Source organism: Fusarium fujikuroi, chromosome FFUJ_chr09, assembly GCF_900079805.1.
Source record: "Fusarium fujikuroi IMI 58289 draft genome, chromosome FFUJ_chr09".
Taxonomy (NCBI): Eukaryota; Fungi; Ascomycota; class Sordariomycetes; order Hypocreales; family Nectriaceae; genus Fusarium; species Fusarium fujikuroi.
This window is the reverse complement of record NC_036630.1, coordinates 83,394-108,031: the sequence shown is the minus strand read 5'-3', so window position 1 is coordinate 108,031 and position 24,638 is coordinate 83,394. Positions and strand designations below refer to the sequence as shown.

General features: G+C 45.1%; 8 protein-coding genes; 6 read left to right on the top strand and 2 right to left on the bottom strand.

The window, feature by feature from the left end:
• Positions 1 to 2,746: 2,746 nt before the first annotated feature.
• Positions 2,747 to 4,053, bottom strand: FFUJ_10164 (related to integral membrane protein; the record flags this gene model as incomplete). XM_023567854.1 has 4 exons in its annotated part: positions 2,747 to 3,111; positions 3,165 to 3,295; positions 3,356 to 3,821; positions 3,873 to 4,053. 4 exons carry the CDS (start codon positions 4,051 to 4,053, stop codon positions 2,747 to 2,749), a joined length of 1,143 nt encoding a protein of 380 aa, XP_023435240.1.
• Positions 4,054 to 5,483: 1,430 nt separating this feature from the next.
• On the top strand, positions 5,484 to 7,586 carry FFUJ_10165 (SCO2-Protein involved in stability of Cox1p and Cox2p; the record flags this gene model as incomplete). Its single annotated transcript, XM_023567853.1, has 1 exon — positions 5,484 to 7,586. The coding sequence occupies one exon, from the start codon at positions 5,484 to 5,486 to the stop codon at positions 7,584 to 7,586; it is 2,103 nt and encodes a 700-aa protein (XP_023435239.1).
• A 342-nt stretch (positions 7,587 to 7,928) lies between these two features.
• On the top strand, positions 7,929 to 8,549 carry FFUJ_10166 (uncharacterized protein; the record flags this gene model as incomplete). Its single annotated transcript, XM_023567851.1, has 1 exon — positions 7,929 to 8,549. One exon carries the CDS (start codon positions 7,929 to 7,931, stop codon positions 8,547 to 8,549), a length of 621 nt encoding a protein of 206 aa, XP_023435238.1.
• A 2,179-nt stretch (positions 8,550 to 10,728) lies between these two features.
• FFUJ_10167 (uncharacterized protein) lies at positions 10,729 to 12,803 on the top strand (the record flags this gene model as incomplete). XM_023567850.1 has 5 exons in its annotated part: positions 10,729 to 11,014; positions 11,070 to 11,154; positions 11,208 to 12,324; positions 12,379 to 12,552; positions 12,603 to 12,803. 5 exons carry the CDS (start codon positions 10,729 to 10,731, stop codon positions 12,801 to 12,803), a joined length of 1,863 nt encoding a protein of 620 aa, XP_023435237.1.
• Positions 12,804 to 13,579: 776 nt separating this feature from the next.
• FFUJ_10168 (uncharacterized protein) lies at positions 13,580 to 16,108 on the top strand (the record flags this gene model as incomplete). XM_023567849.1 has 7 exons in its annotated part: positions 13,580 to 14,110; positions 14,170 to 14,486; positions 14,545 to 14,714; positions 14,774 to 15,176; positions 15,237 to 15,417; positions 15,480 to 15,967; positions 16,021 to 16,108. The coding sequence occupies 7 exons, from the start codon at positions 13,580 to 13,582 to the stop codon at positions 16,106 to 16,108; spliced, it is 2,178 nt and encodes a 725-aa protein (XP_023435236.1).
• A 774-nt stretch (positions 16,109 to 16,882) lies between these two features.
• Positions 16,883 to 18,414, top strand: FFUJ_10169 (related to acriflavine sensitivity control protein ACR-2; the record flags this gene model as incomplete). XM_023567848.1 has 4 exons in its annotated part: positions 16,883 to 16,968; positions 17,027 to 17,139; positions 17,194 to 17,659; positions 17,712 to 18,414. The coding sequence occupies 4 exons, from the start codon at positions 16,883 to 16,885 to the stop codon at positions 18,412 to 18,414; spliced, it is 1,368 nt and encodes a 455-aa protein (XP_023435235.1).
• Positions 18,415 to 18,637: 223 nt separating this feature from the next.
• On the bottom strand, positions 18,638 to 20,212 carry FFUJ_10170 (related to fumarate reductase flavoprotein subunit precursor; the record flags this gene model as incomplete). Its single annotated transcript, XM_023567847.1, has 1 exon — positions 18,638 to 20,212. One exon carries the CDS (start codon positions 20,210 to 20,212, stop codon positions 18,638 to 18,640), a length of 1,575 nt encoding a protein of 524 aa, XP_023436074.1.
• A 479-nt stretch (positions 20,213 to 20,691) lies between these two features.
• Positions 20,692 to 24,543, top strand: FFUJ_10171 (related to pathway-specific regulatory protein nit-4; the record flags this gene model as incomplete). XM_023567846.1 has 4 exons in its annotated part: positions 20,692 to 20,885; positions 20,929 to 22,652; positions 22,705 to 22,830; positions 23,147 to 24,543. 4 exons carry the CDS (start codon positions 20,692 to 20,694, stop codon positions 24,541 to 24,543), a joined length of 3,441 nt encoding a protein of 1,146 aa, XP_023436167.1.
• Between the last annotated feature and the right edge of the window lie 95 nt (positions 24,544 to 24,638).

Sequence of the window (24,638 nt, the reverse complement as noted above, 5' to 3'; positions counted from 1 at the left end):
GCCTTCTTAAGAAAAGCATAAAAGCAGTTTAATAAGGTATACCTCAGTCTATATACTTTATATCTTCCTGCCTTATCTTTGCCAGGTCCTTAGCGAGAATGCTTCTTTCCTTTTCACTCCTTTTACCTAGGCTTTCTTAGGGTATTTTAGTTTTCTCTAGCCTCTTCCCCTTATTTAACTAGGAAGGCTTTATAGCTTACTTTAGCTCTCTATATATCTAGCTGTAATACTAATGCTAGCTAAATATCCGCCACTATTACGCCAATAGATAGGGTATTAGACTAAATATAATTTATTTAGGTAATACTATAGGCATTTACCTATAACTCTAATAGGGTTAACCTTAAAGCTATAATAAGATTAAGAAATTACTAATCTGCCTCTTTAGCCTCTTACAGGCCTATATTTCAGGCTTTATTAATTAAGGTCCTTTATTACTTAAGCCAGTTACTTACTCCTTTATAGGTTATATATCTACAGTATATAGGTTTTGCTAAGACTTTTCTATATACTTAGTAAGCCTTTTACTTCTGCTCTATTTACATTAAGAAAAACTTATTATAAAGAGACTAAACCTATTCTGCTAAAGTATTATCTTTTAAAAAATAGTACCTTATAATCCCTTTATTTACTATATCTAGCACCTAATCTTAAATAATAGATATCCTTCTCTTTAAGTCCTTATAGTTCTTTAGATATATCTTATATATCGCCCTCATTATAGCAACCATTTAATAATCTTTCTCTATAAGATACAGTATTTATTAAGTCTATATTTTATATTTAGTATAGTTTCTATTTAGTTTAATAACAAGAGGATTAACTTCCTATATAGCTATCTCTTATATTAATAAAGATAATACTTCTATAGTAATTACCGCTCTAGTAGCTATAGCGCTTTACTATCTTACTGCTAATATATTAGGGGGTATAGATATAACCACCTTAAGGGTAGGCTTATTAGATGCTATTAGGTTAATATAGGCCTATAGATCCTTATTCTTTAATTTAACCTTTAGGGCCTTATACCAGCTAATCTACTTATTACTAAATTTAAGCCTAATTATCTAATTAATTATTATTCTAAATATCTTTAGCAAGTACTAGGCTTTCCTTCTTAGTTATACTTATAGTAGTTTTTCTTATAAATAAAACTCTTAATTATTAGAAAGCTTATATATTATCCTTCTTCTAGAAGAGGGGAAATTCTATATCTAAATCCCTTAACTTCCGGCATCTTACTGAGGTTTTACCTAAATACAAGCAATCATTTCATTCTCCCAATCTAATAAAAACAGTTTAATAATAATATTTCCTTAAGAATTTAGACTTTCTAGAAGATTAAGAATTTATATATAGTAATAAGGGCTAGATAAGCAATAAATTAGCATTAGTTTAGTTAAGAAAAGTCTTTATTCTATTAATATAGCCTAAAAAAAAGAATAAACCCTAACTTCTTATTCTTAATAGCTATAGAAGTTATATTATAGAAGATTTCCTTTAGGAATGTTATAATAATAATATATATCTATTATTTCTTTCTACTTATACTTCCTATATCCTTTAGCTATTAAATATTACAGTTTTTAATCCTCTAAAGAGGGTATATTATTATCTTCTTTTAGATCTTACTTCTATCTTTAATAATAGTTATATTAGCAAAATTATATTTCTATATATTTATAATAAAGCTTAAAGAAAAGCTATTATAAAGTCTAATATAATTGCCAGCTTTAAAGCTACTAAACTATAGCCTATAAACTTAATAAAGGTCTTAATAAACCTAATAGTTATAGAGATACCTTCTTCTACTATTATAGTAAATTTGCTAATAAAAGAGCAGGATTTAAGTCTCCTAAAGACTTCCTATTTATCTATATAACTTTAGCAAGCTCTAGGCTAAGTCTTAGCTTTTATAATATAAGATCTAACTATTAGGCTGCTTTTTAGAAAGATTAGTAGTTAATTAAACTGTTATAACTTTAATATTAAGTAATAAAATAGAGAAATAAGTATTTTATAATAAGAAAATAAAGAAAATTAATTAAAATAATATAAAAAAGTTATTTATAACTTAAATATAAAGTTTATAAAAATTTTAATAATAAAGAAAGCTTATAAATAGATACAAAAAACTTTATAACTAAAAAGAATAGTAAATAAGGTTAAGAAATTAAAACTTAAGGATTTTTATATTAATTTCTATATAAATATTTACTGACTGAAGTTTTATTTAATATAAAAAATATAGTATTATAATAATTTATTAATTAATTATAATATTGGGTTTTTGGTGTTTTGGCTGAGGTGGCCAGTCTGTGGGGGTGGCCGGTCTTTGGGTGGGGGACGTTAATTCAAGGTCTCATGCCATAAGTCAGCGCACGAACATTACCCGTATAATTTCATTTTAATATTTCTGGAAAGTATAAACATGATATCATTGCCAATGTCCACGCAACGGACTCCGAATTGAGAGGCTGTGCGTATCCGAGCGGCCGTAGGCTCCTTCATGGTACGTATGCCGCAGAACCTCGGGTCCCACTTGGAGTGTCGAAGTGCCGTGGAACAATGGGGCAGCACTGACATCAAGGTCATTAGCTCATCAGCACGAGCTGTTGACCCCTGGTCCTTTCAAGTAGTACCGGAACAAGACAGAAGAGGTGATCATCAAAACGGATTGGTGGAATATGATGTCATTTGACTGAAAATGGTATTCTATGTAAAGTCTCTTGATTCTCTATAAAAACTACTCAAGCCGATAGAAGCCTTTGTTTTCAACTTGCTTAATCTCCACTACCGTGTCATTTCGCACGTGGATTCCCGCCGTATCGAATTCAGGACCAGAACCCGATTGCTCGCTCGAGATCATAGTATGCACTCCTTCGGACCGTGACCCGTCACCAGAATGATAATGCAGTCCGTTCTCAACGTCTGCCAATTGATGTGTTGAGCTTGTTTCATCCGCTTCCCGGTCCTTGTTTGTCCGAATAAGAGTTGTAAGCTTGATGGCATTGCTCGGTCGGCTGATAGGCTGACTGCTTTTGCCATATGAACTGAGGAAACTGGAAGGGAGAACATGCACAAATACTGGACGTAGAAGAGGGAAGCACGCTGTTATAACTAGTCAATGACTGAATTAGGTGAATGACAAGATAGGTACTAACCAGAGACAATGGCGATATTGACTTCAACAGAGCCTAGAATACAGAACATGGCATAGTCATGAGGCATCTGCGTTGTGTTATCGGGGTAGTTAACAAGCACAATCAGCACAAACATTGATGCAATGCATACACTGTCCTGGAGGTTAGTAAAATAATTCGGATGATGTAAGTGGGAGGATATGAGATCTTACATGGTACCAAGAAGGAACAAGGCTCCGATTGCTAGCTTTTGACCTGTCCGAAGTCTAAGTCTGAAGACTTCAATAATGGGTAAGACCAGGATGATTATATCCATGATAAAATGAGTCGTGATGGTTCCCAGGAAGAATTGGTCGCTGTTGATGTTGCAGACCTTGTCCGTAATAGTGTAGTCCCAAAGCGACTGGACAGGGACGCAACGAAATGTGAGCATGAAGGTTCGGAGGATGATCCAGATGACTACCATAACCAGCATCACCATGATCGGAATGCGAATGGATGAAATGCGAAACAATCGCCAATACAGACACAAGATGGCGAGCTTGGAACAAGCGATTGATGATGCGTAGCAGAGGGAGTTGAAGTAGGCCAGAAATCGTGCTCGTTGCAGAATCGCCTCGCGCTCATCGGTAGGCATTGAGTCGGGAATATTCACTCCGAGATAAGCATGTAGCGTCCCTGTATGGCTGTAAGTCTTGTACCCATAGACAAGACAGGGTCGTCACTGACATTCAACCATGATACCGCAATACCCCGTCGCGAAGAGAAACGCCAGGATGGTGAAGTAATCGTCAAACCACCAGCTCATCTTGGTCATGCGCCGGGCGCAGACGCGAAGAATAAGAGATGTCAAAGCCGCGAGCCATGGGATCGCGACACCAGCCCAGATATTAGGTTGGAGTCCAGCCATGGTGTGAGCAGGCGCTGTTGCAGCGCCAATTCATGAGAAAATGTGCAAAATAACAGGAAACCGTAGTCGAAAAGTTTTACTTTGCTGCAGCAAGAATGGGGGCAGGATGGGATCTGCATTTTGAATGGCAGCCGATGACGAGAGCTGAACCTGTCTGCAGAACAACTGACTCGTTCCATCCAGCCATGATAGCTTTCCCCGGATACGACCATGCCCAAAGAAGCACGCTTTATCGTTATCTCGTCCTAGCTCCAATAGATTACTCGACCGCTACAGATTACCCGCCAAATTTGAGTTTGCGCTTGTCGGGGTAGTGGGCTTGCTACTGGCTGCAGTGTCTTTGTTGGTGACAAGCCTTGTTTGAGAGTTTTGGCAGTTATCTGTTCGACAAATCATCTGGAACAGAAACATGCTTCCTTGGGCTTACTGATAAAGAGCTGAAGCAAGCTCAGGCCGTCTAATTTCCACCTTTTGGAAAAGGGGGCTTTTCTCGTCGGTATCTGGGTCTTGACTCGCTGTCAAAGATCATGATTCTCAAGAGTCGCATCCAAGCCACAGCTGAGTGTGCTCTTAATTCCGCTCCTGAGTCTTGGCAATTATCATGGATTTTGAAGAGACGAGCCATTCCCGAAATGCAGAATTTACTCGGCACCAGAATCACTAGCATCCTTTTGACAGTTTCTTTTTCGCTTAAATCTCCCAAGATCTGTCCTTTGCGCATTGACCTCGGATCATGGGACAAGGAGCGACGCTTGTACCTTTTTAATGCGCCTTATCATCTGAAGTTCAGAGATCCCTGCTGTTGAGCATCCTACCAATGTAACCGAGGATTTGGGATGGGATGCTCATTGGTGTTTCTTCCTCATGCATGACTCCACATGGGCTGAACAAATCAGTCTTGGGACATGGGAGCAAGATCAATTAAGACTGATTCATGGCCAGATAAGCCTCAGGTCTCGGTAGCACCAGCCCAGTCAGATACTGGGCTGGTGTCCTCATACCTTGAAGCCATGCGAGGGCTTGGACAACACTACCGAAGCTTCTGCGAGCTTTGAAACAGCCACTCAATGCATAGCTAACCCACTGCGGCGATGCAGACTACGCCAATTTCAGGGCCAAAAACCTGATCTATATGAGGGATAATTGTTATGGTTTCAAACTTATAACTTATTGGTTCTGTCCAAAATGCAAGTATAAGCTAAGCGGACCACCGGGCTCAGAGAAACGCCGATATGTGGGTATCCTCGGTCCGGCGTCCATTTCCAGTGTGGAGGGAAGGGCGGCACTTCGCGGTCCGCTTCAGACTGTGCCAATGACACATAAAAGGATATACCAGTGCAGTATGGTGACTTGAAGTACTTAAATATTAGACTTGTTCTCCTATCGACCAACTCAAACAGCTCGGTTATTAAGTCTTGCCAGGTTTTACAATGACTACAAGCACGTTCAAACCAACATTTTCACTCCTCAACCACCGTGGTGCTGTGGTAACAGAAACAGACTTCCATGGAAAATACACTCTTGTCTTTTTCGGCTTTACCAACTGCAAAGTTGTATGCCCTCGAGCGATTGAGCGCTTAAAATCTGTCCTAAACGATCTTGGACCTGAGACTTCAGAGCGAATCAATGCGGTCTACATCTCAGTTGATTCAGAGCGTGACACTCCGAGCACGTTATCCGACTTTCTTGATAAGAAGGGAGTGTCGAACTTTATCGGCCTAACTGGTACCAAGGAGCAGCTCGAATCTGTTCGAAAAGCCTTCCATGTCTTTGCACAGCACAAGACAGACAATAGTGTACCGGAAGGCTACACTATTTCCCATACTGCCCTAACCTTCATTCTTGGGCCTGATGGCCAAGTTGTTGACAACCTCAACGACAATCTCGATAAAAAGGAAGTCATTAAGAGACTTCAGAAAGCATTGAGTGCGAACCTTGACGCAAAGGTCTCAGCGCAGTACCGTACTGTATTAGACCAGGACTCAACGATGGCTGAGTCTCATGGCAAGATGAGTAAGAAGCAAGTCGCCAGTATAAGACATATTGGCAATCTGGCTCGCCAACTGAAAGGGGATTGGTCTAATATGATGGGCCGAATGGATCTTAACGACGGTTTCGGTGCCTACCGCTTCCAGCTTGCATATTCTTTTTATGCACTTGCTTTGGCACACTTCCATCGTTTGCCCGCCGCACCAGGTTTATTTAAATCTACCATGGAAAAAATGATCAACAAAATGCTGTCACCCGACTGTTGGTATTACTGGCGCGATGCGAGCACGGGTGGAGGAATTGCGCGAACCCCAAGGACTGAGGGTTGGGTTGACCCTGTCACGAAGGACAACATTATGTACAGCGCTTACGTTCAAACAATGACTTTGTTATACAACAGTCTCTTTGACGATGCCAGGTACCGAAAGCCGGGAGCGCTTACCATGACGTACGATCCAGTTCTGTGGGGTGACGGGGCGTTTACATTTGAATACGATCAAAACAGCATAAACGATAAAGTGTATTGGAACATGGTGGAGAGTGGATTCCTAGGCGTTGCCTGCGAGCCTCATTGTGTTTTTCAAATCTGCAACCAGCCGCCGATCTTGGGCTTTCGTCTAAGTGACGCCTTGCATGGAACCACCACCGCTCAAGAAGTGACTTCTGGATATGTGAAAGCATGGGAAGAGTTTGGCGGAAGCCTAAGTCAAAATGGCGGCTACAATACCTTCGTGTCTACTCACAACAAGATGTTGTATCCAAGCCGTGGTACCGGTGGCGACTGTTGGGCTGCTCTGCTCATGCACGCCTGGAGACCCCAATTTGTCGAAGACAATTACCAGAAAAAGCGAGATGAGATGATAGAAAGGTTGAACGACGGCACAATCTCGTTGAAATTGCCAGAAATAACTAGCAGTGCGTCACCAGTCCCCCCCGATACATTTGCAGTCGATGCGTTTGGCTGGGTGGCTGCCCTCGCCGCGGAGATTGGTGATGAGGAGGTATTACATGGCATGCTCGCATATGCAGACAAACACTTCAGCCCTGTTATAATGAATGGCGGTCTATGGTATCCACGCAGGGACGACATCCTTGATGCAAATGGGCATTATGTTCAAAACACACCCATGCAAGGTAATGCCATCCTCCCGCTTGCGCGACTCAATGTCTCCAAGGGTTTTCAGCGGCTATATGAGAATCCATGGGGCCCCAACAACCGACACTACTCCGAGCCGGCGCTGGACGAGGTTGGGCAGACTGTCGATGTTTACGGGGCCGTCTTTTTACCGAAAGAAAACATTTTGCGGTTTGATATTGCTGTATTTGAACCTGGCGCTAAAGGGAAGGTGGAGTTGACACGGGTTTTCAATCGAGGAGACTGGGCTCTTTTCTGCGACACTCGGAAGGTTGCTTGGGGTGATAACGAACGGCTTATCGGCTCTGAGCCATTTGTAGAGGTCAACAGCAACAACGGAAATCTAGTCATTTCGATTTCAGATACTGAAATTCTTAGTTTCCAGATACAGTGGCCTGCTTTACATTAGAATACTTCTAATTTTATTATCTTTTTTAAACCCTTTAAAAGACAATTAGATCGCTTTGCTACACTCTATAATTAGAAAAAGAGATATTGGGTACCCTATAGTGGGGCGAGGAAATGGTTTGCCGATTCGGCACCGACTGGGGATAACCTCATAACGCCAGACGGGGTTAACTGGATGTATCGCCGAGGAAGCCATATTCAAGTTCATTGATCGTCCTGAAGTGTCCATTTATTAAGTTCAGAGGACTATATAAGAGTCATATTCTACCACTGGTTAATCATACTCCAAGCTTTAATTCTTGTCTTAACTCAGCACTCAGCAATCAGCTTTGAAATCATCAGCATGTCTACCACTACACTCGACGCATCTTCCCCAAGTGCCTACGGGCCCTCTGAAACAGCCCTTCTCCTGCTTGATTGGTACACCCTGTTCATCGAGAAGGTTGCTGGTCCAACTGCTGAGCCAGCCTTGAAGGTCGCAGTTGAACTCCGAAACTGGGCCAAGGCTCACAACATCACTGTCGTTCACTGCCTCATCGATGCAAACGGCACTCCATTCCCAGCCTGCAAAGGCGTAGATCGCTTCCAAGGGCTCTTGCAAGTCATGAAGACCCTGGAAGAGCCCGAACCAGCTGAACTTCGGGCCGATGACAATGACGAGCTCACCTTTCACCGAGTCCCGGGACATATCTCGGCGCTCAAGTCACCAGGCTTGCTTGACTATCTGAAGAAGAAGGGCATCAAGTCTCTTGTTCTCTCAGGCCTGAGCACTTCTGGCTGTGTTTTGAGAACGGCAGTCACGGCATCGGATGCTGAATTTGCAACAACAGTCATCAGCGACGCTTGTGCCGATGGAGATGAGGAGCTTCACCAGGTCATCTTGGACAAGATTATTCCTTCTAGGGGTCACGTGAAGAGTGCTGCAGAGTTTCAGGAGGACTTTAAAGGTGCTCAGAGTGTTTAAACTAAAGACTTAAGGCTAGCTAGAATAGTATATATAAATCTTAAGGTTTAAATAAAATAATCTAAAATATTGTTTTATAATATTATTCTTTGTATTCAATAATAACGTAAATAGCGTTCTATTATTAACCCTTAAAGAAAGTAAATGGTAGGTTATAACTACCTTAACTACTGCAGTTATGCCTGAGGTATGCTGTGTAACCATCGGAAGGCCTCAACTCCGCCTTGGATTGGAGGCCAAGCCAGGCGGGGTTGTGAGACATGGAGGTCTGACTGGGCGCCAGGAGCAAAGAGGGGCAAGCTGAAAGTTGGAAGAAGCAATCTGTCTATGATAATAGATAAATATATTATCTTCAACTACTGCTGGGATGACCATCTACATAAAGATTTGCGCTTTTCGGAAAGTGGTCTAATTCGTATAGCTGTACTCCATACACCATAGGTGAATAATGGCAGGTAGCAATGAGGCTCCATCTTGTCGCTGACTGAGAGCCACGTCGCACATGTGATACGCCACCACCATGCAAGACGTGCCATTTTAAGCAAGAATTAGCGACTCTCCTACCTTATATTACATGCATGAGACCGCGTAATATTACTGAACTAGCCTTCCGGTGGGGGGGGGGGGGGGGAAACATGAGACTGGCTTACACCAAAATCCACCGATCTACCACCAAATCCAGTCTCGTGTTTTATTTCCCCTCTAGACTAGGTACTGTCATAGAGAGCTATTCTGCAGCAGCCCTTCAAGATAATGCATACAATCTCTATCAGAATCAGCCACGGATCCCAGTTCGTGGACTAGGTTATGTATGACAACGACCTGGCTATGTGATGTTGAGGCCTCCTTTGTATCTGAAGAGCTAGCAAGATCCAAATTCTCATGAAAATAACTCGACGGCCGCATGATAGGGGCTTCAGAATAGAGGGTGCTAAGTTTTAAGTGTGCCTCAAAAATCCTGAATTTCGCGTCACACAACAGACACGAAAGCACTGAGGCTGTTGGCTCCAGACCACGGCTAGCAGGACTTGACAGTCACTCGACCAACAAAGCAGCATAGCCATGTTTACGCGAAAAAATGGGTTACACAACTGCTGCTACAATGATATGATCGCCCAGACAACATACATAGCCCCAATGTCTCGCAATTTCGGGGCTTTACGCTCTTTCTTGTCCATTAAGCCGACAGCCTACCTACAACCCCCATCAGGCCGACGCCACAGAGATGCAGCCGTCCAATTATTCCCCACTACGAGTCAAGGGGGCTGTCAAGGGGTTGCCAACCTGTTTGCGATAGGCGGTAAAACTCATCACTTCCATGTCTGCAGTTGGTATACTGCATCATCTTCGCTGACATGATGTATGCAATGGGTCATGCGACCTCAGCTGGACGATCTGTATGGCTTCATTCAAGACATTATGTTCACCGGTTGGTGATAAGATGAGGCTCTGCTGCCGCCAATCCAGCTTTGCTATGGTCGTTGCCGTCTGGGGCTGGTTGCTCTTGGTCCTTAAAAAGCCGCCCTGGTGAACGTAGGCGAGTCATTGAAAGTAAACAAGGCACTTGCTCCATACGCATGACACAACCATCATGGCTGAAGCCCGCTGCACTGACTACAGCCTTTCCGCATCCGCGCTTCAGAAGTGGCTGCGCACCGAATTCAATGATGATACAATCACAGTCCAGGTAAGACATGTAGCACACCAAGAGTGGATTTTATAGGACAGTTTCAGCTGATCATGATTCACAAAAAGGCTGTCAATGGACATTACGTTTTCAACTTGCCGGATGGATGCAGCTTGACTCAGGTTTGTGGTCTGTCTAATCACACTAGTGCTGCTAATCCATCTCGTTCCAGAGCCATAAAACATCTATCGACAGCTTGAGAGCTCAAAAGAAATAAGGCTGCGTGGAATCGGCGTACAGGGATTTGCCACACAGTGCCTGTAATATGCTTGTACTTATTGTACTTGTTACACTTGTTGTGGTTGGCTGTGGTGGTGCCCCGTTGTGCGGGCGGCTTTCGTTTATTGTGTAGGCCCTGTAAGGAGCGCTGAGTAGATGGATAAATACAACGGCCGTTAAGTGTCGAAACCAGAATCTGATTCATGCTCTTTTCATAAATGAAAACCGCTATATTGCAATTGTCTTTTGTATCAATTTTACTCGAAGGTCAACATGAGTGCCCACGATTCACCCATTTTCCCATCGAAAAGCTCATTCGAGAGCTCTTATCCAGAAGCCTTTGTAGGCCTCGAGCCCTCCGACCCCACAGAGCGAGCTTACGGGGCCTTGAGAGCCAGCTGCGACCGCCAGGCAATTTACCCATGTAACCTTTTACAGCGCAAGCAGTTGAAGAGCACACGAGAGCGTTACCGTCAGTACCTCGATGGCGAAGAAAAGAAACTGTTCAATCTCGACTTTGAAGAAATCTATTTCCACGATCTAGATGATGGAGATAAAGGTCAGCACCCGGCACCTCCACTTTAGCATAGAGCATTGTTTTTAATATCCTTTAGATTACAGGACAGTGATGATTCGAAACAGCCCATCTGTCCGAAATCATCTTCAAAAGGGTGGGGGAGACCCAAAATCTCGGTTTATGTATGACGTACTGCTCGAAATGTCTCGCGATACTTTCAGCTAACATTCTGTAGCTTCCTCCAGGCCGAAACCTCGCGCGCCCCATTGAATTGCTCTCGCGATAGCTTTTCTCACATCATGTCATATCACCAGGTTCCACCAACCTTTATCGACTTTGTCTCTGCCTTTGGTGCCACGCACTATCCGACCGATTACCACATGACAGGCTTCGACGCCGATGATACCCTTGGTATAAAAGACTCAAACTTGATCAACATCTCCACACTTGGTCGCTCAGGACGTGAGCATCGCATACAATATCTTTTGCGATCTGTAGAGCGGGACTCTAATGACGACGGATCGCGCAGGTGGAATATCCGACAGGCCGCTGTGTATCACTCGTTCGACTTTATTTCAGGTAAAGCACTGTGGATCAATATCAAGGCTAATGGACTATTGAAGGAGAGAATCATAGAAGCAACAGGTGACACCGCAATACTAGACTTGGGTACACAGGATGACTTGCAAAAGTCCTTTGCTGCTACTCTTGTCATTCATCTTATCTTGCTTGAGTGGTGCGACGAAGATTGGCGAACGTGTATTCGTGATTGTGAGAGCAAGGTTCGCGATATCTTGGTAAAGGCCCAAACATCACAAGTTGTTCAGCCTCCCGCGTTCAGCGCCACAGCAAGACGAGCTCTGGGGTCCCAGACAGCGCGACATACTGAGCTCAGCGAAAATGAGAAGCAACAAACTCCAATGCCTTTGGTCTGGGGACGGAAGATTCGCAGTCTTGTCAAGTCGCTTAGCCGTTACAAGTATAGAGTTTCGCAGGATTCCGACCTCTTTGGGACTGCAGACGACGATAACTATGTGCAAAAGAGACAGTTCGAGAACCTCAAGAATCTCGATACCTTTTCCTTTGGAGAACTCCAGCATCTTCACTACATGACTGAGCAATTGGAGAGTTATCGTTTGGTGATGGAGCTTAACCATCAAGCCCTGCGCGATATTGCAGAGCGTTACCAGAACTTGCCATCTCAGCGCGGTTTTCCCAAATCTCTCAAGGAGGATTGCATGGAGGATATTCTGTCATTTGCGCGGCGGGTTGAGCGTATTAGAAAAAATCTCGAAATTCGTATGACGCAGGTAAATTCGCTGCTGGCATGGCTCCAAGACGGGAAAGCATTGGTAAAGCACATCGAATATTCCGGTATCCTCCCCTGCTGATCACATACATTGCAGTTCGATGATATACTACAATATCGCAATGTACAGATCGGTCGCATCTTCACTGAAACTTCATATGGTCAATCCCAGAAGATGGAGCGCATTGCATACAAAACTGAGAAGGAAACTATCTCAATGCATGTTATCACTTGCGTAACACTGGCATTCCTTCCTGCAATGTTTGCGGCTGTAAGTTACTGCCATTAAGCCCTCGCGTTTCCAGACTTATTCTTTTCTAGACGTTCTTCCAAAGTGGACTTGTGGAGGTGAACAGAAATGCGACCAGTGTGGACAATGCAGTCACATTTCACGATAAAGCTTTCCGGCTGTTTTCTGCAATATGCTTCCCTCTAATGGCACTTACCTTTCTGCTGTGGATTTTGGTATTTAGATGCCTATCACGCAGAGCACGTCGGCGGATTGTGCTCGAAAATGTTTGAGTAGAAAGTTGCTCTATTGCTCGGCCAGCGAAATTCGGCGCAAGCTTCTTTTTTGTATTTCTTTTGTATGCCTGTTGTTAGATCGATAGATTAAATTATGCAGAGTATCTTAGTTACTCATTTTGACTATATCAAATCATACTAGTAGTACCAAATGGTAGAAATCTGCCCTTCTGTCAGACCGATCATGTAAGGGGGCCTTGGAGATGTGTTCAACATACGTAATATTTGGCGCAACACCTCCACCAGCGTTCAGGCCGTGTGATATCCCAGGCCAGTTAATCCAGCACACACGAGTTGTACAGTGGGTCGAATGGGTAAACTGTTAGCCGCCGATGGTGAGACCTGCAGGTGAGCAGTCTGATGTGATAGTGAAATCAGGCCCTGCAACACTACAACAGGTCCATAGGGGCTGTACTGTGATTACTGTGTTATACTGTGAGGGGCGTCCTGCTTGTTCAGCCAGCCAAGAGCACCAGTTGCAGTCATTGCCATACAAAGTTCGGATCTCTTATGGTAGAATGGGGCTGTGGGCTGAGTTGGTGGCGTTTGCGTTGTCCCCATTCTGGACACCCAAAAGAATATTGCAGCCGATGCCTCCCAGCCTTGATTGCCTTGGCGGATCAGCCTGACGCTGCGTTGAAAATGATTGAGCCCTGTCGGAATGCAAACCAAAATGCCGCGCTGTATTCATATATTGCTACGACATTCTCCTCCCTCTTGCCTATGAGCCCCGTCTGGTTACGCTGTCAGCACAACTCGACAGATTTGTCACCATGACTGAACCATTGGAGGTCGAATTTCGTCAGTGGGTAGAAATCAACGCCAGGACTGGTGTCAACGGCTTCGGCGAAGATAAGAAGTACGTATCTGGCACCCAACTCGAAAATTACTGGTCCCCGACAACCCTCTGCGAGATCATAAGCACTATCGATCCCCCAATCGCAGTGTCAGTTGATACAATCAGACAGATGTATCTTCGCATATTTTCTATCCTAGTCTTTATTGGAAAATTAGGGAACATTAGCCTTTTCTCAAAGCCGGGAATTAACGACAGCAACCTACCTTTAGGAACGAACCATCTCCTTCCTGAGTGGCGTGGCTGTCTTGATGAGTTCCTGATCCAGCAATGGCAATTTTGCCCATGGGCGTTTCCCAGACTGGAAAGCGACGAGCGACAACTACCAGCGCGCCAGATATTACCACTTCGATACGAGGCCCAACTGACGAGAGAAGGCTGGAGTTCGCCTGCAGCGCGGATACAAGTGGTCAATATAGATGAAGATTATTGTGAATCTATTCCCCGAGTCAGTATAAATTCCCAATATATAGTTATTTCACTTAACTAACCGTTTGGGCTTGATAGGAAGCTGTTTTCAAGATTTATGAAGGCATTGATACAAGACAACTCTACAGTAGAGAAGCCAACGTGTACACAAGGCTTAGAAGATTCAACGAGATCAGTATTACGAAATGCTATGGCTCCTTCGAATATCCCGAAACCAACAAGCGAATCATTGTCTTAGAATATACCCGTGAAGGCTCTCTACTTGAATTCTTCAAGAAGACACCCCCAGATAACCCTAACGATCTAGAATTGCTTTGGAAGCGCCTATTGGTGCTGCTAGATGGCCTTTACACGCTTCACAATCCAGACAAGCATGATTCTAGATCCCTTTCTGGGTAGGTTTACGATGTACTCCCTTCGTTCTTCCCTACTGCAGCCCTGACCATTGATAAGGATCCACCATGATATCCAGCCAGCGAATATTTTGGTATTTCGAGAGGAGGGGACCTCAGCCTACGACGTCTTATTCAAGCTTGCGGACTTTGGCCTGGCTGAAATTGTCAGAACAAATGGTGGCGAGGGCGTCAAGGTGCCTATAGATAATGAAGGCAATCGAATGTATTGTGGGTGCTCTTTCTGTCAAACCTCTCCAGAATTCGACTAACGCAATATTCTGTCAAAGCGGCCCCTGAGGCTTACTCTAACTTCAAGATTATGAGCGAAATCAGACCTCACCTTAACCCTGTTGCGGACTTGTGGTCACTCGGGGCTGTTTACAGCGACTTTCTCGCCTGGTCCATAGGAGGGGATGAGTGCCGAGAGAGATATCGTGTAAAGAGGAAGGACGCAATTGCAAAGCTTAGTTACGTCACGGAAGCCGGTTTCGATGCATGCTTCCACGACGGCCGCAAAATACTTCCCGCTGTTAAAGACTTTCACACAGAGGTTCTCAAGGACAAGGTTGGTGGAGACTTCATCTCCCCCTGCATTAGCAAGTTCATTCTCAAGTACATGATGGTGGAAGAATCAATGCGATTGATGGCGATGCAAGCTAAGGCGCGAGCCATATACATGATCGACAAGAAGTCAGGTCCCCCACTACAGAGGTCAATAACTCCCGAAGACATCTATCCTGTGAGGAACAGGATGAGTTCTTACAGTGGTGAGAGAAAAGTACCAGTGTGGGAGGTTTACGAGGCACTGAAGACTAAGAGAAATTGGACAAACTTCAGGAGGCATCAAAGTCAACGATCCGATGCTGGGATGAATCTTCCAGGCATGCAGAATGCTCGGAACCAAATTAATCGTCATGGTGGACGAGATCAAGTACGTGCAACCACTTCCCATTAGCGCGATTTTTGCACTGACATTAAATGCTCACTAATTAGATTATGGTGATCGATGATTATGAGTCTATGAGAGAGCACAGGGGAAACGTTGTGCAGACCGCCAGAGTGATCAGTTACTCAGTCAAAGTGTCTGACAAAGATGGTATGGATCTCTATTTTGCCTCCGATTCCTGCAACCCTCAAAAGTGCCAAAACAGTTCCGATGTCGAGGCCAAGATTAGGAATAAAGCACCAGTCATTGGATGGTGTGACATGAAGAAGTGTTTGAAGGACGTGATGGACCGGGTCGAGGCGAATGGAATGAAACCGACTGGCATCTATATCTTCACTGATGGGATATGGGACCCAGCACATAATCCCGAAGTGGACGAGGTCATTCATGAATCTATTCAGCTCTTGATCGAGAAAAAGGCAAAGCCCGCAGACCTCATGTTCCAATTCATTCAATTCGGTCGTGACCCTCAAGGGTCGAAGCGGCTCAAGTTTCTCGACGACGATTGCAAAAGGATGCACAGAGGGGTAGAATAGTAAGTATGATGTTTATTTGTGAGAGTTGTTAAGATCTAACAAATATGCTTAGCGACATTGTCGATACCAAACACTGCGATGACCACGTCCCTAAGATTATTATAGGCAGTATTTCCAAACATAATGATGATGATGACTAAAGGAAATCTTGATAAAGTAGGATAAAGATATTAGAAAATCTTTTTTAAAAATGATAATTTAAAAAAAAATTAACAGAATGAATTGATAAAATAAGCCGCATTCTATTTTTTAAATGTCAAGCAATTGTAAAAATGATTTGATTGATCCTGTAGGAACGACATACCAATGGATCCTTGGCAACGGGTTTAACGTATAGGCTGCGATCAGATGTATTAAATTGGGCCCGTACAGTGCAAAGGCTGCTACTTACTCTACAAGAGGCTTATCAGAGGTTATACCCATCTTTTGAGATATTCTGATTTGTCGCAAGAGGGGCTGGAATATGTATCTCTTAACATGTTGTACTTCTAATTTTGTGATAAATATAGCTTATCAGAGGTACCGACTCATAGTGAGCTACAGTGCATAATATATTTAAAGCCTGTACCCAAGCTGTTATATCCGTTGGTCGGATGTTACTGGCTCAAGCATTACTCCATTCTGGAAAACTGGGTCCGTCACGATTGGGCTGGATCTGGAGACTTCTGATTCTCCTCCTCTTTGTATCTAGCTATCATTTGATCTCAGACTTCCACTCAGCTTTCAGAGAGCTACAATCAAATCATTCTTACCAGCCTGTGCATATGTTGAGCGTAAATCCGCATGGGTCCACCGCGCACAAACCCGAATGGATGTCACAACTGTCGACGAAAAAGGTTCCGCTGTGATGGATCAGTCCCCTCTTGTCGCAAGTGCAAATCATTGGGCCAGGAATGTCTCGGATATGGTACAATATGGAGATGGACGGATTCTATAGCCAGTCGTGGGAAGTTGTCTGGCAAAAAGATACCTTTACAGGACCTGGATCATCTATCATCAAGTCAGACACAGGCAGATGCAAGGAGATTGACTATAACCAATGCCAATCAGGACATCAGCATCAATTATGTTCCAAATCTGGATTTCGATGATAGTGTACCTCTTTCCGGCAACTTAACTGATCCTTTGTTCAGCGACATGAGCTCAAGCGATCGTTATTATTTATCATACTGTTCGTCGTTCCCTGTCCGTCTTTCTATGCTACTTGCTGACTAAAAATAAACAGTTGCGAATGGCCTTTGTCCTCAGCTTGTAGCAATAGACTTACCAGGCCACAATCCATTCCCGAGATTGTTGCCTATGGGATACTGCAGCCCCGTCTTGCAGTACACGATGATCACAGCCGCAGCTCTACATATGTCCAATGTTCTAAGACCAGATACCGACAAGTCGCTGGTGACACCACACCACGCCAGTAACTGGGATCCGTCTCGGAGAGCTATGCTTGATGCATTGGCGGCCAAACAAAAGGCGCTGTATCTTCTACGCATGGCATTCCAGGACCTGGATATCCATGGACGTGATATGGTACTGACTGCTGCGATGCTTCTTGTAACCGCCGACATGATCGACTCGGGAAAACATGGCTCCAAGGCACATCTCGACGGGATCGGCTGGTTGTTAAGCTATGCTCAGCCAGCTACCAGCGTGGGCGAGATGCTCAAGGACTTTGTCATATCAGATTGTTACATGTAAGCTTTGTTCTTATCCCTCGAGACGACGGGGCGTTGACTGATTTGTCAGCTTTTATGTATTCGCTTTGACATTCATGGACCAAATTCCACAGTCCTCTCTTGCCCTCAACACTACGATCGCGTCATCTGCCATTCACTATGCCGCCCGGAACAGCTTTATTTGCTGCCCTGCTGAGATCCTCCAGATTCTGTGGTCAACTGCAATCATCTTGCAGAAGCAGTCAACCAACAACGACGGTGCGGATAGAATGGCTGCGAAAGGCCTCGAACTATTCATGGGCGCCATGACATTCAACGTCGAATCGTGGTCTCGGAATATCCAGCAAGTGCCTCTTGGTCGGCAGGTCACAGATATCTCAAGTCGGATACACACTGGATATACACATCAAATGGCATGCTGTCTATACATTATATACGCGATTCCTTCGGTGAAGAGCTTTCTACCGGAAAATACGGAGCAGGATCTGGAACAAGGGCTTATCTTTCATCTCCGGCACATAACTGATAAGGACCCCAATTTCAAGACATCCTTTTGGCCAACGTTCATCGCTGGAGCTCAAACAAGTGATCCCAGTCAGCAAGCGTGGATAATGAATAGAATGAAAAGACAGTCGCGTTTGTTTCCATGGGGCTTTTTGTATACGGCGATGGAAACGCTTGAGCTTATCTGGAGGGAACGGGCCAATGCTCCGGATGGGCTGAACTGGCTGGAGATTCTGAGAAGTCCCGAAGTAAGCTTTCTGATAGTGTAGGTGGGCGCATGGCAGGGTCTCAAAAGATCAGGTCTCTCGGGCACCAGTACGAGCTCAATTTGGTGCAAATAGCTGTTCTTTGCAACATTTACCATTATTCTCGTGTCAACTTATCATGAGAGGCTTGTTATGTGTATTTTTGGTTAAACTTATGTAAGAAATAATTAAACCATATAGAATTCTAAGGTCTCTTTTAATAAAATCCAAACTTCGCAAGATTAGTCTATAACCGACTTGAGATTGATCGGCCGCCCGCGACAGATTTTGCAGCCTCTTTTCCAGCCTTGGCTCCAAAAACAGCACCTGAAGTCAGGCCACTTCCACCAGGGTAATTCGAGTAAAACAGGCCTCCCACCATCTCTCCCGCAACATAGACGTTTGGCACTGGACTACCAGTTGATCCATGGATCAACTGAGCAGTTTGAGGATCTGCCTTGACACCACCAAAGGTGAAGGTGACGCCGCATGTGACCTTGACAGCTACATAAGGTCCCTTGTCCAAAGGTAGAGCCCAGTTGGACTTAGCTAACGCAAGCTTCTTCGCGGAAGACTGCGTTGATAGTCCATCTCTGATGGCGGGATCCCACTTGACGTTGGGGTTCTCGCGACGGTGAGCATAGACCGCGTCGTTGTACTCACGAACAGTGTCAATAAAGGCAGCCTTGTTTCGAAGACCGCGTTCTGCGCACTTGTCGGCCAGTTCCTCCAGAGTATTGGCAGTAATGCGCTCAACGCGTTCCTCGCGGTACTCTTCTCCCCGTAGCCAGCCGCTAGTTCTGGAGTCCCAGACCTGGAAGGCGAGGTGCTCGGGCTGTTGGAGAATGGCACGACCAAACTTGGCATAGGTGTAGTTTCGAAGATCAACACCTTCGTCAACAAATCTCTCGCCATCAACGTTGAGCATGAGGCCGAGAGGGTATCCTGACTTGGTGTACTCGTTGGAAGCTTCTCGATCACCCGTGTTGGGGTTAGCATTGGCATCCCAAGCAACAGAGTGGCAGCCAGACCAGTTGCCCACAGCTTGTGCGCCAAGTTGTTGGATAGCCAGTCCCAAAACATCACCAGTATTGTAAGGTGTACCTCGAACCATCGCCAAGTCCCAGCCAGGTCCGAGAAACTGACTTCGCATCTGAGGATTCGACTCGAAACCGCCAGCAGCTAAGATGACAGCACCAGCGTTCAATGTACGTTTGACGCCATTGAGTGACACTTGGACGTCATAGCCGTCATCAGAGGAGTGCTTCTTCAGTCCCGTAAGGCCAGTTGACCACGAAACTTGAACATTGTGCCTCTTGATGGCAGCAAGATAGTCCTGAATGAGACCCTTGCCTCCATCCTCGGTCTTGATGCACATGCCTCCCCAGAACTTGATCCTCCCATCAACCTCATATGCTTGCCTGTTGAAGGACAGTTGGAATCGTATTCCATTCGCAGCAAGCCACTTGATGGTAGCATTGGAGTTTTGGATGAGGCTCTTTGAGAGTTCAGGGTCTGAGCGACCCATGCAGACTCTGTCCATATCATTTTGAAAGTCTTTCTCGGTGTAAGGAGCGAGATCAATTTTCTCCGCTTGTTCCCGGGAGACGTTGTTGACAATTGGCAGGACATCTTTCAGTCCGCCATGGGCAATTCGATAGGCGCCAGCAGTGAAATAGGAGTTTCCACCGACCCAGTTTTCGGGGCACTTGTCGATAAGGAGGACACTTCCTGCGCCGTTCTGAGCTGCTGAGAGGGCTGCTGCAAACCCGGCATTGCCACTGCCTACAACAAGGACATCGACTTGCTTTGGAAGACTCATGGTAATGTGAGGGGTGATTTTACTAGGAATTGGGATAAATAAGATATCCAGAGGGTGATGTGTAATTGGAAAGATGATAAATTATGGAATATGCTGATCTGAAGAGTTTATATAATTATATCAATCCCTTAAAAAATGATGTTGTCGCGATTACGCCACTCAAGTCGCGGGGACTCATCCTCCGAATTGACGATCAAGCCACTGTGGAACTGCTTTCAATTGGTCCCATTCTCGCAGCATGTGGCTGATTGTGGAGAAAGGAACAGACAACCCGGAGACTTATTCTCCGAGTCATGGCTCGGTTACTTCGGTAAAGACAAGACTCCACATTCCGTTCGGAGCTTTCTTCTCCGGCCCACGAACCTCAGGTACTGTTTGAAGCAATTCTGCAACTCTGCGTTCGAGATGGGCCCATCTGCAACGATCTTATCATATCAACCATATCATATATTCTCCACTATTTCGCAAGACCCTGCCTCATGTCTTCTCAGGGCAATGGCGTGATAATGGTCGCTGACGATGGACCCAGTCAACGACCACCCAAGTCGTTGGCAAAAGCATGTCTGGCCTGTCGGACCAAGAAGATCCGTTGCGACGCTGTAAAGCCCGAGTGTGGAAATTGTGCCAGTCAGAAACGCGAATGTATCTATCGGAAAGAAACTCCACGAAAAAGGTACGTCATACTACCTAGGGTTGATGACTCTAATAAATGGCAGACCTACGTTTTCTCAAATTGCAAAATTGCAACGAGACCTGGCAGCTCTCAAAGTGTTCCTGTTGACTCTCAAGAGAAGTAGCCCGGAGGAGCGGGAGAAATTACTCGACGCAGCCGTTGATGAAGATGGGGCTGTCAACTTGCTAGACTCTACTGAGCCTGGCCCTCCGGAAGAGGCTTCATCACGAAAGAACACAAGTCAGCCCATTGATAGAAGTGCTACTACACCAATAGTATCATCAGATGATGAGTTAAATATTGCCAACTTCATATCCGTCGATGATGCTGGCACGACAAACAGCTTCGGTCCATCGTCTGCTCTTCACAACCCGGCAAGGAACGATAGGGGAACACCATCATCCCGTCAATCCACAACAACAACAGAGCACGTCAAGAACGAATTAATAGCCAATGCCGCTTTGCAACGGCATCTAGAGCACAGACTCACCAGACACGCAACAATTGCTGGAGAACCAACAGAACTTGCACTCCATCTGCTAAACTTGCACTGGGCTCGTCAGCATCACACTTTTCTACTGACATATCGGCCGGTTGTTATGCGAGACTTGGAATGTTCTGGCCCATATTGCTCTGCTTTCATGCTCAATGCCATATTCGCATGCTGCAGCAAGTTCTCTCCGCGACCTGATGTCAGGGACGATCCAGATGATGCGTCCAGCGTTGGCCGTCGTTTCTTCAAGCGCTGTGATGAGCTTCTCAGCAGTGAATATCTTCTCATCAGACCACATATATCCACAATTGTTGGACTTGTCCTTCTAGGCTCGACATATAATGCCCGTGGAGAGACGTCAAAAGGCTGGCTATATACAGGGTACGCTCTACGAATGGTTTACGATCTTGGTCTTCATCTCGATCCCAAGCAGACTACCGAAGACCCTGAAGAGATTGAGATCCGGCGACGGGTTTTCTGGGGCGTTTTTGTCTGCGATAAACTCCAGAGTTTGTATATGGGTCGTCCAGTGGCTATCAATCTGCGGGACTCACAAGTATCTCGTGAGTTCCTTGACTTGTATGAGGAAATGGAGCCATTCTATCCTTCAGTCTTGGCTACAGGCTCGTCATCTAGACTTGATGAAAACATGGGCGATGCAATTCCGAGATATTCCGTTTCGACTTTTCAGCAATTATGTCTCCTCTCCAAGATAATGACGACAATTATCAATCGCTTCTATGTGGTTGGTGCGACCTTCTCAAACGCTCAGATTGACCTGCAAAAGATTGAGCAGGCCTTGCACCAGTGGCGACACAAGTTACCGTCGGAGCTAGATTTTCAGCCATGGTTGTCCACGAGCACTGCGGTTCAAACACCCAATATCATGGTTCTTCAAAACGTATATTACTCTCTTATCATTCTCGTCCATCGGCCATTTATATCAGATGATCATCTCCGATCGACCGCCACGGCGGGACGATCATGGGAGCAATGCACTGTGGCAGCAAGATCCATCACCAGTATAGCCTCAGTCTACAAGTCAACCTACGGGCTTAACGGAGCTCCTTATGTGCTTGCGTACACGGTGTATGTGGCCTGCACAATCCACGTCCGTAACGCAGCTTCCCAGAGCCAGACGCGTGATCATTTGACGATGCTGAAGTCTAGTCTTGAGTGTCTGGATGAACTATGTACGGCGAACCCTGGTGTTGCCAAACCTGCAAACAGCATCAGGCGCTTGATTGAGGCTAACCACCTGAATTTGGTTACCGGTAGGTCCAATTCTCCCCCGTAATTGCATATATGATATTTACTTTAGTTCAGAAGAACCGCACTCTTGTAGGCAAAATGACATGTCGTTCGACTTGGACATCATCCACAGCACGTTTTCAGTTAATGAATTATCCAATACGGGATCCGATATGTTTCGCATGGCCGATTTTGAGTATGGTATGCCAATCGACCCCTTGTTCGGTTGGATAAATGTCTCAACCCCATTGCTGGAAGAAGAGACGCCAGTTTTGAGTAATACTCATCCACTCCATCAAGCATAGAAGTAACGGAGAATTCCATTATGAAAAAGCATCAATAAGGTTCTAAACTATCTCCTGGTTACTAATCTACATGGTCTCTCTTGTGCTATCATCTCTCTAAAACTTGCACCGGTCTACCATCCATCATCTCATTGTAATCCGCGTAGCTGGCCGAAAGCCCCAGCAAGGTTGGCCCAACTAGACGCACATACATCGTCGCTATAGTAATGAAGCAAAGCGCCGTGCATCTGCTGGGTTCTGCAAAGATTCCAGCGGTGTCTTGAACTATCCCGAGGCCAGGAGCATCAACAACGACCAGATTCCTAAGCCTAAAGTCATTTACGCCGATAGCTGTGGGTCCAAGTATGGCAAGTGGTCTCTCTTCAACCAGGTAGAGAGCTGGCAGATGGAGGTTGCTGTGGAGACAGTCAAGACAGGAACTACACTCATAGAAAATACCGTTCCTACTACTCGATACGGCGATTTAAAGACAGCAGACCTAGTGGAGATTGAGGGCTTCCGATCTACGGCTGCTGTGATCCATGAGTATCTCCATGGTAAAGCATCAAGGCCATTGTTGATTGCAGTGTTTGGTCAGCCAGGTACCGGAAAGTCCTTCGGAGTGAAGGAAGTCATCAAGACCGTTCTCAGCAGCTTTGGTAAGGGTCTCAAGAAGGACTGGAAGCCAATTGAGGCTAATCTTTCTCAGTTCAAGGATCAGTCGGATTTGTCAGGCATCTTTGACGACGTCAGAGATATGACCATATCCGGTGATATTCCAGCGGTGCTTTTTGACGAGTTTGATTCTGCTTTAGACAAGCAGGCACTCGGCTGGTTAAAGTATTTGTTGGCTCCTATGCAGGATGGGAAATATCTTCAATCCGGCTCTGTGCGATCTTTGGGGCGAGCCATTTTCGTTTTCATAGGCGGAACATCAAGCACCTTTGAGGACTTCACTGGAGAGAGCATCAACAGTAAGAAGGATGACGAAAGTCAGAGTCAAACCAATGACGCACAGAGTTTGCAGAAACAAAAATGGGCAATTAAAGACAAAGGGGCCAAGAAGCCCGACTTTGTAAGCAGACTCAGCACCCACATCAATGTTGCAGGCCCAAATAAGAGCGGCAACAACAAGGATGACAAAATGTGGGTCATGCGACGAGCGATGCTACTGCGAAACATGCTAGAGAGGCGTCTTGGGACCAAGGATAAAGCTGATAAATCCATCAGCGTGGACGAGACTCTTCTTACGGCGCTATTGAAGCATGAGAAGATTCCCCATGGCAGTCGTTCAATGGAGCTCCTTTTGCAAATGAGCAGGCTTTCCGAAGGGCAGAAGTTTGACCTTTCCGCATTACCATCAGGCAACCAACTCGGCATGCATGTGGATCTTGAAGAGTTCCAGAAGGACTTGGCAACGGCATGTTTCGAGCAAGATATTCGTCCCATTGATACAGTGCTCTACAACAGGCATATGTGGTGTACCTGGGAGGCGAAAGAGAATGTAGCAAAAAGTAAAGCCCAGCCTATGCCGTCTGGCGAGACATCTTCGCCTCAGAGAAAGGAACAGTTAGATATTAGTGTGGAAGAATCCGGTGTAGGCCAATCTGTTATAAACCTCATGGCATAATTGAGTGCTTTAGCTATATCTATGTGTATAGATATTAGAAAATAATATGTTTTCTACTTCCTTTATTGAATATCAGATCTCCGAGATTACTATTA